General features: G+C 37.9%; 1 protein-coding gene across 9 annotated transcripts in view; it reads right to left on the minus strand.

Moving 5' to 3' along the window:
• Nucleotides 1–13294, minus strand: part of KIF21A (kinesin family member 21A) — an 88420-nt gene that overhangs the window by 13536 nt on the left and 61590 nt on the right. For 4 of the 9 annotated variants that reach the window (XM_048302592.1, XM_048302595.1, XM_048302591.1 and 1 more), the window contains 7 exons: nt 10903–10963; nt 10642–10696; nt 9024–9241; nt 4704–4814; nt 4027–4155; nt 2452–2490; nt 318–454 (listed from right to left, as the gene is read on the minus strand). In XM_048302592.1, the coding sequence (XP_048158549.1) occupies nt 318–454; nt 2452–2490; nt 4027–4155; nt 4704–4814; nt 9024–9241; nt 10642–10696; nt 10903–10963 (750 nt within the window). The remainder of the gene's footprint in view (nt 1–317; nt 455–2451; nt 2491–4026; nt 4156–4703; nt 4815–9023; nt 9242–10641; nt 10697–10902; nt 10964–13294) is intronic. The other 5 variants (XM_048302596.1, XM_048302594.1, XM_048302600.1 and 2 more) reach the window with 3 other exon arrangements.

Here is a 13294-nt window from a genome sequence, read left to right on the forward strand (position 1 = left end):
AAACTATTACTATACATTGCATATCATGTACGTACATGCTACCACGACTGAATATCACTCAACAAATGTTAATGTTACTGCTTTTTGTGGTTTTCCACTACAAATAAACAGCCTATATAAATACTACAAATACGACACATTGGAGTTAGAAACTTGTAGATAATTACTGTAAATCCTTCTTCAGCTTATGTTGAGAAATGGACCCTTACAATTTTCCTCTGTATTTACAGCACTAAGCACAAATTGAGAATTTCACAACACCCTGAGTTGTCAAAGCAGCCTCTGTAGGCAGCAGAGGTGCACAGAGCTTGCCCAACCTTTAGATCCAGTGAAGAGAAGATCATCAGTTGCATCAACACAAAGCACAGCCTTAGTATGTCCCTCAGCTGTATAGATACACTGAAGGGAGGACGATCGGATGCATTTTGATGCAGGAAATGGGTTAATTATCCCCCTAAAGAAAAAAAAAGAATGTGAGTTGGGCATAGTAATAGACACGGATAAAATTAACTTACTTCAACACAGGGAAAAAAAAATTAACCTAGTGTTCTTACATGTGAGGGCAGAATAGCTGAATGCCTTTCATAAACTATGCCAGAATTTCTATTTAGCCTCAACACCTGTCAACTCTGGACTATCAGTTAAAGGAAATCACATACAAAAACAAATAAATGAAAAGACAACAAGATGCTAAATGCTGGGTACATGGCAAAGTCTGCATAATGCTGAAAAAACAGGACACTTAAAGCTTCTGGATGCCCAAGATCTAAACAGCACAATCTGAAAAATGGAGCAAATGTAATGTACACTGCCAATTCCAAACTCAGCATGCATTTCACATCATTTGCATTCCATGGGAAGACACAGAGAACTGCTGTTAACATCTGTGCCTGAAGAAGGTTCCCACTGCACCCTGTACCCAACAACACATTCATGTACAAATAGCCAAAAGGGAGGATGACTGGAATGCTGACACTCCAGAGGAACCTTCCTGGGCACTTTCAGCTAGTTCTGTGGTGATGCCAAAAGACTTAACTCAGCCTGAAAAAAACCCTTCACAATTCATTACCAACCAAAAAATTACTAGCAGTCTAAAATCCCACGCATACAACCGCACACACACGGACCCCTTTAATTTCTGGGAAGTGTAGAAAAGCCTCAAGGTAATGCCCAAACTATGCAACACTGCTGTGACCCAGCCAGCTTGCAGTTAAGACTCACTGTCATGCTCTCTTGGGGATCACACACATAACTGTGAGGAAAAGGAACTAAACCATAGCCCTATCTCACGAAAACAACACAACAAAACAAAACAAAGTGTCAGACACCTTAGGAAAATGTAAAGATTTTGTAATATTGTCCAGAAATTTGCTATGTAAAGAAAAATGTCCTTCATGATACAAGCTAACTTTGTGATAACTGGTTGGTTTATCTAGTAGATTAAAATTATGATTTTAAACATTTTTACAGCTCAGGACATCTTCACTCATATAATTCATTACTCCTCAGCAATCCTTCTACAGATTTTACTAGTATTAATAGTGCCCTAAATTGTGCAACGTTATCTTCCTCATTTTGGAAAGGCATTCACATTTCATCTGCACCATTTTATATTTTCAAGAAAACAGAACAATTTGCTTTTTAATTAATTTAGATCTCTCTGCTTTTGTTTTCTAGTATCACACTAAACTAACACTGTTTTCTCTGTAGTATTCCCTAGTGGATCATGCTGCCTGTGAACTGAGTTATTCCTCGTGCTGTTCTCATCCACTCACTTCCATGACAAGCCACATAAAATACATGTCCTGGAGCTATTTATCTACCTAGGTACAGTGTTCTAAAGTCTACAGACAAAGAATGCTACAACTGCTACAGTGACCAGACAAAGCCACCATCACATTATTAGCAGTTCTTTGACTGCCCTTCTCTTGATAAACTAATTTTTCACTGAGTACTAAAGTCCTAATCCACTGGGACACGAGTGGGGGCATTTCTTTCATCTCTTAAGCCACTGTGCATTCTGTCAGAAGGACATAATAAAAAACCACTCATTTTTATTTACACTAGGATTTCATTTTTAGTGATCGAAGCACGTAATGGAAAAAGAAAAATAAAAATAAGGAGAGAAGCAGATAAAACATAAGAAAATGTCTGCTCTTCTTTTTTTTGAAGAAAACAAAGAGAGAAACAATGTGTCTAAGAAAATGTTTACACCATACTTCAGCTATAATCAAAACACCTGACATGCTCAACAATGATAAAAAACCACCCTAAAAAAGGAGAGGGGGTGACATGCTTGACCAACATCTCAGATATTTAATGTTCTGGCAAAAGCAAGAGAAACAATGCACAGGTATCAAGAAAAATCATGCAGCAAAATGAAATTTCTTAAGAACTGGAATAACTTTGGTGAGAGATGCCAAGAAAACAGAAAAGAGAAAGAGAGAGTACCTTTGTACCTCCGACAGAGAGGAATCACTTTCATCAGACCTACAATCAACAGTGGTGGAATTGTGAGGAGAAAGAATATAGGTATCAGCAAAGGAACGCCTCCATATGAGAAGAACAAACAACAGCACGGCCAACTCAGAAAAGCAATGCAAATCCACATACAGTATGCAGCATTGCTTAAACCCATGATGACATGGGGGGGTAGGGGCAAAGAATAATTATCTCGGCAGTAAGTTACAGTAGACTCTTTCAGGTCCAGAAGATGAGTAACAGCAGCTGAGCCCTTTCTTATTTCCCCAACATTTTCTTAGAGAAGTAAAGGCAAAAAATTAAAAGGGGAAGATGGATGCATAAGTAAACCTCCATAAGATAGTGCTTGTTGAGAATATCAAAAGAAAAAGAGCAGTCTGAATATCAGTGCCTGCTAAGTGTAGAAGAGACATGCAAAATGTTAGTCAGAGATATAAATGTTAAATATGATAGCCCACTCAAATAAAACCAGCAATTTGCAAGCCATCCTAAGTTCAAAATCTTTCACCTCTCATTCCGAAAAATGTTTAAAATTAAAAATCAAGAAAACATACAAGACAGCATTTCCCCAAGACATGATGATTTGCAGTACATCTTAAGATGTCCTTCATTTTCAACTCAAACAGATTCAGCAGTTTTTATTTTATTTCAAAGTCAGGTCAGAAAATGAAAAGGGTTAGGTGGGAGTTAGAAATAAGGAAGGTAAGCTAAGATAAAGAAGTCACAAGCACAGTTACTGAAAGCCTTGCAAGCCACTGCTTGGTATGTGTAGACCTCTGTAGACCTCTGAAAAAAAACATTTTATTCCAAAAAATAGTGTAAACAGACAACAGCAAATTCTTATCTTGCTAGAGTTAGAAATAAAGGTTTATTTTAAATCTGAGTTGCAGTTCATAAGCACTGCATTTGTATCAATGCTGAAACCTGCAACAGAGGTTCCAGTCAAGTGAAGTCCACTGCTATTTGGAGTAAGGCTCCTAAACAGATGCCTAGTGTGAGGAAAATCAGTTCTACTTCTTCTAAACAAGATATGAGTATCATCTACTCCTACAGATCACCTCCTAAGATCAGTCTGTTCAGTAATTTGGATAATCTCTAAACAACTGTGTTCTAGCCATTTCAATGTCCCCATCCTCTGAGGTGCTGTTGTGAGAGCTCTCCAAACAATGCTGGAGCAACTGAGTAACTGTCAAAAGCACTATTTCCTAAATTATCACCTAAAATCTATTTTTGAGTGTAAACACATACACAAATACACAAACATCTAAGAATTCTACCATTCTTTTCTATTTTGGGTTTAAAACTACAAATACCAGACATAGCCTAGAAAACAGGAAACAAGGTTCAGCAGGAAATTTCTTTTCTTGAATTTTTACAGTGGTTCCATGGTAGTTTAAAATATTTCCTTTGAAAACTACACAAAAACATGAGAAATATCTCCTCCTGTCTTGCAGAAGGCCAAATTTCTACCAGATACTACACTGAATTCTTGAGCACACTTTGCATTTCCCTGGTTGGGGGCTGAGGCTTCCCTTTGTGACTTACTTATCCTGCTGAACTGATGTGTTTCCCTGAGAAACAGTAAGACGACTAAAAACATTCATTTCATTACGGGGCCGGCTTGGTGGGGAAGTAGGAGGTGACAGACTAGCCTCTGGGGCTCCAGAATCTGAGCTACAAAAAAAAAAGAACATCTTCTTTAACGGGTTACAAATGGTTAGAAAAGTTAAATGCAACATGTCTCAAATGTTAGATGCTCTTTTCTTAAGCCAATAATTAAGATTGTCATACTAGCTACAGATATCTCCCAGAGAAGGCAAAAAGCTCAAGGCTGCAGAGCGCAAGGTGGCACGATGTTCAAAGTTTAAGTGCTAAAAGTGAAAGCTCCAGGCAGAAAACACACACATGTAAAACAAAGAAATTCTTATAAAATTGAAGGCTCTTAGATATATTGATGACTTCAATTAAAAAAAAAAAAAAAAAAATTTCCAAATGCTCCAAAGGACATTTTCTCAGGGCTCTGCTCCTGAGTTAGTTTGTACAGAAAAACAATCTGGAAAAAAAACCCAAACAACCACACATAAGATGAGCAATGAATTTCAGCACTGACAACAATAAAAACTGTCCTGGAAGAAAAGAAATAGAAAAAAATACAGATTTATTTTTCAAGAAAATTCAAAGTTTAAGTTATGTCAGAGGAAATAAATTTAAAAGAATCTTACAGTTTTTGTTCTTTTGTCTTTGTCTTTTCCATTGTTTTCTCATAGGCTTTTCTCTTTGCTAAAGGTGAAGGCTCAGGTATCTTCTTCTCTGGAAGAGATGGTTGTCTCGAACTAAAACAAGAGCAATCGTTATCTCACTCTAAGGCCCTTCACAGAACTTGCTTTTCTTACATTACCTGCCATTCTCCCAGTATGATTTCCAATTTTAGAATGTACTTTAATACGTTATTGTGTCTCTTGAATGTAAGGATTATAAACTTGTTCTCACACTTGAATATAAAAATATACCAAGTTATTAACATTCACAGTTCATCAACATATAGAGTCAGATACTCAATATGTAAAGGAGATTTACTAATTCAATAATAAAAGAGACTCACTAAAAGAAATAGAGTGGAGTATGCATCCCAAATTAAGATCATGGAAATTCTGAAATTTCAGATTCCACATCTGCATCTACAATATACCATTTACAGACAAGAAGAACAGAGAAATCACAATGATTCTTATACACGAATGAAACTTTGCAGTAACATATTCATGTTACAATATAAAATTCAAAATAAGGAAGTGAGAAAAAGTACTTCCCATTGACAACCTGACTATTATAACATGGCTTCTCTTTACCCCCACTTCCCTTCTCCCTTGCTTTCCATCCCTCATTTGTCTCTCCTGTTCTTGCTCTGAAATAATTCCAATTCACAGTCACTGTGGTCTTTCTCCCAACCTTTAACTCCCCACTAAAATCAGCAAAACTATCAAGAGGACAATATTAAAGCTGATACCCAAATATTACCATTTCACCAGTCAGACAAAAGAAAAAAAGAAAAGAATCTGAATGGTCTCCATGCTTTTGAACTCTCATTTCTCACTAGTTGAGCAATCACAATAGCAATATTTGCTTTGTTTTTTCCTATTTCTGTGTATTTAGAAGGGTTTTCTTTTTCCTATGAATATGAAATACTCACTAAAAGCAAGAAAGCAGAATCTGAAAGTGCAGTTGCTCCACACAACTCCATTAAGCAGATTAAGTTCAGCTGGCAGGCCACCTGCCTGACATGGTTACTAGCATCAGTCTCAGAGCTCTACAGGTTCTGAATGTGCATAGCTCCAACTTCTCTACATGTTTCCCTTGAGAGGAAGTCTGTGTTATACAAAATCCACCTCGAGACTGGAATGCAGAATAGCATTATTTAACATGGACAGCACAACCAAGAACAGCTACTTGACTCAAGTACATGAGACTGTCTCAAGTGATCACAAACCCTAACTGGAATGTGTGGGACCCTGTAGGACCTAGTGCCAAGAACTGCCTGTCAGCCCTAGAGCTCCCCAGGGGTCTTCAAGACACAGGAAAAGGAGGACAACCTGCCTGGTTTTGCACAGAAGCCTAGCAGTTAAGTTATAAAAAAAGGGGGAGAAAGTGGGTCCAATTCCCTCCTCAAGGCCAGAGCACACATTTCTACATAGGGCTGCTTTACCTCTAAGCATACTGTGCATAGGACACAGAAAAGGTGGAACAGGACACACTCCCTTCCCTCTCTTTATGCTGGACCAGTATGCATTTAGGAATGCAAAAATCCTGAGGTCACAAGGCAAGTTCTATGAATCAGGCTGACAGCTCTTCCAGCAAGATGACGAACAGTTTACAGTGTCTACTGCCAGGGTTGCTTATGTGTCTACTGAGCAGCTACTCAATTAAATAAACCAAACCAGAAACTAGAACCCAAGCTCCTCTGCCTCACACTGGCATCCTGCATACTCAGACAAAGAGCCAACTTTCGCTTGTTCACTCTCTATCTGCCCCTTGAGTCCTCTATCTTTGACTCCACAGTGGAACATCCTCAGAAGAGGGTGTAAAGAGCATCATCATTTTCTGAATTCTTTTTGAAAGCCTGGGAATGCTGGTATTATAAAAATGCAGTTGTCTTGCTGGAATGAACTTCCTAAGCACAGGTGTAAAAACCAGGTGCATGATGTCAATGACCTGACAGAAAAGGAGCAGGACACATACCTACTTCCAGGTTTCCAGAGCCCTTTTACATTTGCCAGGACATCAGATATCTGAACAGAGCTGACACAAGTCCTACAGAAGACAACTATACTCTGCAAAAGCTGCTGTAGATGAGTTGAGCATATCAAAGGACAACAGCACTAACCATCTTTGTAAACAGAATTCCAATCAAATTAACTGTTGGCCACATGCATTTAGGTACCTCCCTAAGTAGCAGAATCACACAATGGTCGGGATTGGAAGAGACCTTAAAGACCATCTAGTTCCAACCCCCATCCCTTGGGCAGGAACACATTCCACTACACCAGGTTGCTCTAAGCCCCATCCAACCTGGCCTTGAACACTTCCAGGAATGGAACATCCACAGCTCCTCTGGGTAACCTGTTCCAGTGTTTCACTCTCTCAGTGAAGAATTTCTTCCCAATATCTAATGTACACCTACAGTGTTTCAGTTTGAAGCCATTACCTCTAATCCTATCAACATACACCCTTGTAAAAAGTCCCTCTCCAAGGACCACGGAATCACCACAGACCTGAGGGGGTTCCAGAGTGGAGCAGTTTGTGCATATGCAGACACCTAAACATATAATTAATTTCTGTCACTTCAAGAATCTGTATTTTGGATCACTGTTACAGCTTCTATATCCCCAAATGTCACTTAAGCGGCACAAGGAGAAAACATTTATGGCAGGTAAGATCACAATCTGCTCCTGAATAATGTATTTTATTACAAGAGAGATGCTGGCACCACAGGTCCATAAGGGAAGGCCAGATGGCTCATAAAGACAAGCTTTCTTCAATTATGACCTGATAAACCAGCAAGTTTTGGAAAAACAACTACACTGCAGATTGATTGTGGGAATTTTTGATCACTTATCTATTAAAACATGGTCAATAACAATTCAATATGTGAGGCCTACTGCTGACTGAATTGATTTATTGACAGTGTGTAACTCTCAAATGCTTGCAGAACACAGTTTTGGGAAAATCCTGTTTTGCCTTGTTGCTGACTCACTTTCATAAATTGATACATTCTAGAAGATGGAGTGAGGCAAAAGTTGGTATTACCTGAGTATTGGATGTCAGGTCATAACACTTGATGTTTTAGATCTTGAAGCTTCAAAAGTCTCTATTCATCTCACGCTAACTGCTGAAACAAGTGCATTTTCTCCACCTATGCTCACCCTCAAGACCATTCTTTCCAAGCAGATTGTATTTGCACTGAAGCCATCAGCATGGGTTAATAATTGCTATCAGCAGTGTTTTACTGTTCAAGATTGCCACCTCAAGCACATGCCAGAAATACACAGTAAAAAATACGAATCGCAAATGCACATTAGGTAGAGACTGCTGTAAAAATATTATGTAAATAGGACAGATGAATATTAAAAGATGCTTAACTCCAGAACCTGTAATGTGAAGATAGCTGTGGGACACCGATTTCCACATCACTGAATGTGGGAAGTGCATTCAATTTACACATGAGCTTGTGCAACATAGCAGCTAGTACCTAAAAAGCCAAGAAAATGGTCTCTACCAGTGAATGGCTAACAACCAGTAGTGGTACTGGTAGATATAAAAAGAACAGCAAGAGCAAGTGAAAAGAAAAAAAGGGTGCATGTGAGAGACATCTGCTGGTCTCAAAGTAAAACCACAAAAATATTTTTAGTTCTGCTTAGAATCAAGAGATACTTTCAATTAGTAAAACCGTTCTGCAGGTAAGTGTAACCTGCAAACAGAAAGGATTTTTGAGGATTCATAATATCCAACATTTTCCTTTCAACTTTTCGTTTGCATACTCTGTTGCTGCAGAGACTCCTTCATTTTAAGCATGGTCCATACAAGACAACTCACAGAAAGATTTTTCCTAATAATTAGGACCATATACAAATACCATGTTATATAAAGTTTTTTGGTTGTGTTTTGCTGGGGTTTTTTTTAATCTCTCTGCTGTTCTAAGCAGATTCTCACTACCTCCCTAGAATGTGCATTTCCCATAGCACTAATACAGCAAACTATTCAAGGTATTAGAAGGGTTTTTCCCTCTACATAGAACATGGCTACAATAACTTTAACAAAGCAACTTAACAGAACTTACATCTTCAGTAAGAACCACAGTACTTACAACTCTGCATTTATGCTTTCTAGAATGATGATGGTAGAAAGGAAGGGGCTTTGTCAGTATTATTTAGTAAGCTTCAAGTATATCAACCTTGTTTGTAAAGTTAAAATAATAGATTACAAGAAACTGGCAACATGCATATTTTAAAAGCAAAGGATAATTAGTACAGCATGGCCAAACTTACATGCTGCCTATCTTAGAAGGTAAGCCAGATGGTGGGGGTATAAACTCTCTGTCCCTAGCAGAAGTATCATGTGTGTCAGCAGCTACCCCACTTTCTTGGGTTTCTGCAAGTGATGCGATAGAGCCAGCCAAGGCAGAGCCTGCAGCACTACTGTCAGAGACTAGGTCACTGTTGGCTGCATACAGCAATTCCATCTGGGTGGTGGTCCTCCGGCGGGCCTGGAGACAGACAGAAACCAAACTGCCACTTAAACATGCAATGGTACGTGTCAAGAGTCCTACACTCAAGATTATCGTTAGCTGGCAATTAGCATCCCCCTCAATCACTTGGCAACTGCCTCTGGAAACTAAATCAAAAAGCTCACCTCTGCTTTTGGGCAACGATTTTGGAGGAGGCAAGTCAAATTCAATGGCATGAAACACTGATTTGACAACTGGTTTCCAAGGATATCCTTTCAACCAGATGCCTGTCAATGCTACAGGAGTACAATATTACTCACCTATGGTTTAACCAAATGAAATATTATAAAGCAGAGAGGAATAAAGCAAAGTGTAAATTTAAATAGCTACAATTATACTGGTGTGACTTCTACCATCAATGCTTCTTCTCATGTACAAACTCTGCTTCTTACTTAAAGTCACTTCAAAAGCAGTCTAAGTCCACATGAATTAAGATTCATTTAGCATTTCAACAATTTGAAAACAACAGAAAAACTCACAAAGGAGATAAGCTTTGTGCAAAACAGTAATTTGTAAAAAATTGATCATATATGTTAGGTGGGATTATACTGTGAAATTAAGATCTGTTCCTTGGGGAAAGAAAGACCAATGGGGAAGACAAAGATCCAGTCTGAAAGGAGTCATTACAAAAATGACATGTTTATTTTATGGCATTTTCAGACCAAACTCACTTAGTTAAACAGCCCAAATAGCTGCACACCAAGGAATGTTACCAAATAATGTAACAGCCAACATAGATATTTTTGTCCAAAGCCAACTGCAGTTAGAAAACTGGAGGCCAAGCTTCTAAGTACTTTGCAAACTTGGCTTATGCTCCTGTGAGCACAGAAGTAAAATTGCAATCAGTGCACATTTCCAGTTCCCACTGCCATTAATATTAAACTACAGTCTGCCTAGATATATTCCTCCAACGTCAACTGTAATTAAGAGCCTGGAGGTCAAACTTTTATTTGTTTCATAAACTTCCTCAAATTTCTGTGACCACAGAATCAAATTGCAAACAATAAGCATATTCACAGTTCCCACTGGCAATAACATTGAACTGCAGCCTAATTAATATTAATCTGTGAAACTACACCAGTTTGGAGTGCAAGTAACTGGAAGAACACATCTCTCTCTGAAAATCTAATAACCACAAAATATTGAAAAAGTTATTTTTATCATTGCTTCTTAGAGAGGAGTGTCACACAAAATCATATCGTACCAAAATCACATGAAGGGTACATCAGTGCACCTTCTGCATGTATTCATTCATTTATGTCTCTTGGGCAAAGCAAGAGCATTCTCCAGAAGGTATCATTAAATTATGAATTATTACAGAATCATAGAATCACTTAAAAGACATGTAGAAGAATTATCATCATCATTGTATGCCCTACCTTGCTTTTGGGTTTGACTTCACCACAAAGCTTCAAAAGATCTGAAGATAATGAACTAAAAGAAAAATTGCATCACAGTTAGAAAGAAAGTCATATTTTTTCCAGATGTGTATTTTTATTTTATTCTTCTTTCTACTGAAATCGTGAGCAAAGTATAATGAAACAATGTTAGAGGTATTTTCTAAAGGATACATGATTCATTACAAAAGGAGGAAATGACAGTAATTTTTCTAGAATCAGTAGTACCAAAGATTTGCTTACCTTCCTTCTGTCCCAGGACTATGCAAAGGCGCATCCTCATCAGTACTATCTTCCAAATTTTCTAGAAAATTTCCAAAAGAATAACATTAGTCTGTCCCTCTACAACAGGATGTGAAGGCTTTAAATGCTATACAAAACAGCTCAGGCAATGTTGAATGTAGATGAACAGAGTACAAAAGACAGGGATTTTCAGAATATCTTGACTATTTTCTATCCAGCCCCCGCTGAATTTTCCCAGCACCTAAACTAATTTTTTTCATACAATCTAAATAAATCATACACTAGGCATACTGTGCCAAATGTGGTCCTCTATCTACTGTAGCAGAGCAACAGAGATGAAAGAAAAACAGAAATTCTAGAAGGAAATCTGTAACAAAGCAGATAAAGCAAAGAAAATTAACTGCAAGACACAGAAGAGATAGGATGTAAATCAGTGGACAGTAAGAATGTATCTTTCTCCTCCTTTTTTTTCATCTTCTTGCTCCAAGACAGAATCAGCCTGTCTACAATGAAAAAGAAAATTTTATTTTTAACTAGCTAGTGAGCTGAGGCTCAGCCTCCTCTTATACAGAATGCCACCATTTGAGCTGACAAGAAGCAAGCACTTTATTAGTATATAAGGATTTGTTTCAAAAGAGGATGATGCTATCACTTAATACTATAGAACAGCTTCCTAAATAGAGATTAATTTTAAAAGGAAGCTGTTCAGTAGAAATGTTCCTGAAGCAAAAATGGGTACACAAACCTGTCCACAGAAGACAAAACGAGCATGCAGGCCACACACTAACACTGTCAAACATCCAATTAACATGTCTGCATGCAAACAGTGCAAAACATTAAGCTGAGACAATGAGCCAAGGGCACACGTACAATCAGTTCCAAATTGCTGGGAAAACAAATCCCCTAACTTCCATATTGTTCTAATAACACATTTTAGGCTTAATGTAAGGACATAGGTAACACATTTTTGCAAGCAAAGTCCCTTATTTTTGATCATACTCATGAAATATTAAGGATTAAATAACCTTCTAATGACATTCCATTACATCTCCTTTTTACTAGCAGAGACACTGAGTTTCTTTATTTAATTTGTGTCAAAAAGCAGATACCATTTGCAATGCATAGAACCAATTTATTTGTAACCCATATTAAAACAGGTTTGTCCCTGTATATGTTTTAAGTGCAAGTTCATGCTTTGAAGAAAGGGAGGAAAAATATGCAGTTTTCAGTTGAAAAAAGAGAAGGAAAATACTGCCTTTTGCATATGCTGCATCTAAACACGTTTCCTGAAAATGTTAAAACTGTCAACCTAGAACCAACACCAACAATGCATTTCAGAGTTACTCAACTGTTGTATTAATCTTTACAATGTAATCTTAATTATCAGAAATACAACAATACTATAAAGAAAGCAGGGTCACAGAAATAGCACTCTGAATTTTCTTTTTTTGTTCCATCATGGATTTGAGGCCAGATTAAAACTTTTCAATACTTATTATTATTGTTATTATATGCTTTCTGCAGAAGAGGGGATCTAGAGTACTGCTCCTTTTAGCAAGACAAGAGCAGAATCCCTAAAATAAATGCATTTTCAGAAAATATAGGATTCCTATTAGAATTATGTTACTTCATCTCCTTCTCATAAAGAACTTGTGATCTCTTTTTACAGGTAACCAAATAGAAAGTGTGGAATGACCGCAAAAGATGGGATTTTATTTGTAGGCTCACACTCATGTGACCTGACAAGTTTCTTCAGTTTGTCTGCAATTTAACACAGGAAGACTGCCCAAAGCCCCGAGATAGAAACCACTGCACAGATTCAACAAAAAGGTAGAAAGAGCAAGATTCTGCAAGAAGTCCTGAGTGAGAAGAGATGAAAGGAGAAATAAAGTTAGTAAAGACAATGCTGTTTGCAGGGATAGCTGCTAGTAAACCAGTAATTGCACAACAGTGGAGAATTTTCTGATTGTCTTCCTTCTCATGCAGTGGCAACTGGATGGTAGCAGGACAACGCTGTACAGCAGCACAGCTCACCCAGAGGAAATGACATTTGACCAGCCCTCTCAAAATCTGCACATAGATGGTTGTGAGTCACATCCATGAATGTCTATAGGTGGGAAGGAAAAGCAGCTCCCACAACTCTTCATAAAGAAATCACTTCAGCAACACTCAAAACTCAGTTTCATGGTCATTTTAACTCTTCACAAGAGGAGGTGAGATAATGAATGGCAGCTAGTTCATCCACCAAGGTGGATGTGCATTCAAAACCCATTCAAGTCAAAACCTGAGCCTATGATGTACTTTTCTGCAGACTGAAACTCCTTAAGTCTACACTTGAATGCAAGTGCACAACTACACTGGGGAATGTTGAAGCTTTTCTGAGCCAAGTGTA

The sequence above is a fragment of the Corvus hawaiiensis genome, chromosome 4 (genome assembly GCF_020740725.1).
Source record: "Corvus hawaiiensis isolate bCorHaw1 chromosome 4, bCorHaw1.pri.cur, whole genome shotgun sequence".
In the NCBI taxonomy this organism is placed as follows: Eukaryota; Metazoa; Chordata; class Aves; order Passeriformes; family Corvidae; genus Corvus; species Corvus hawaiiensis.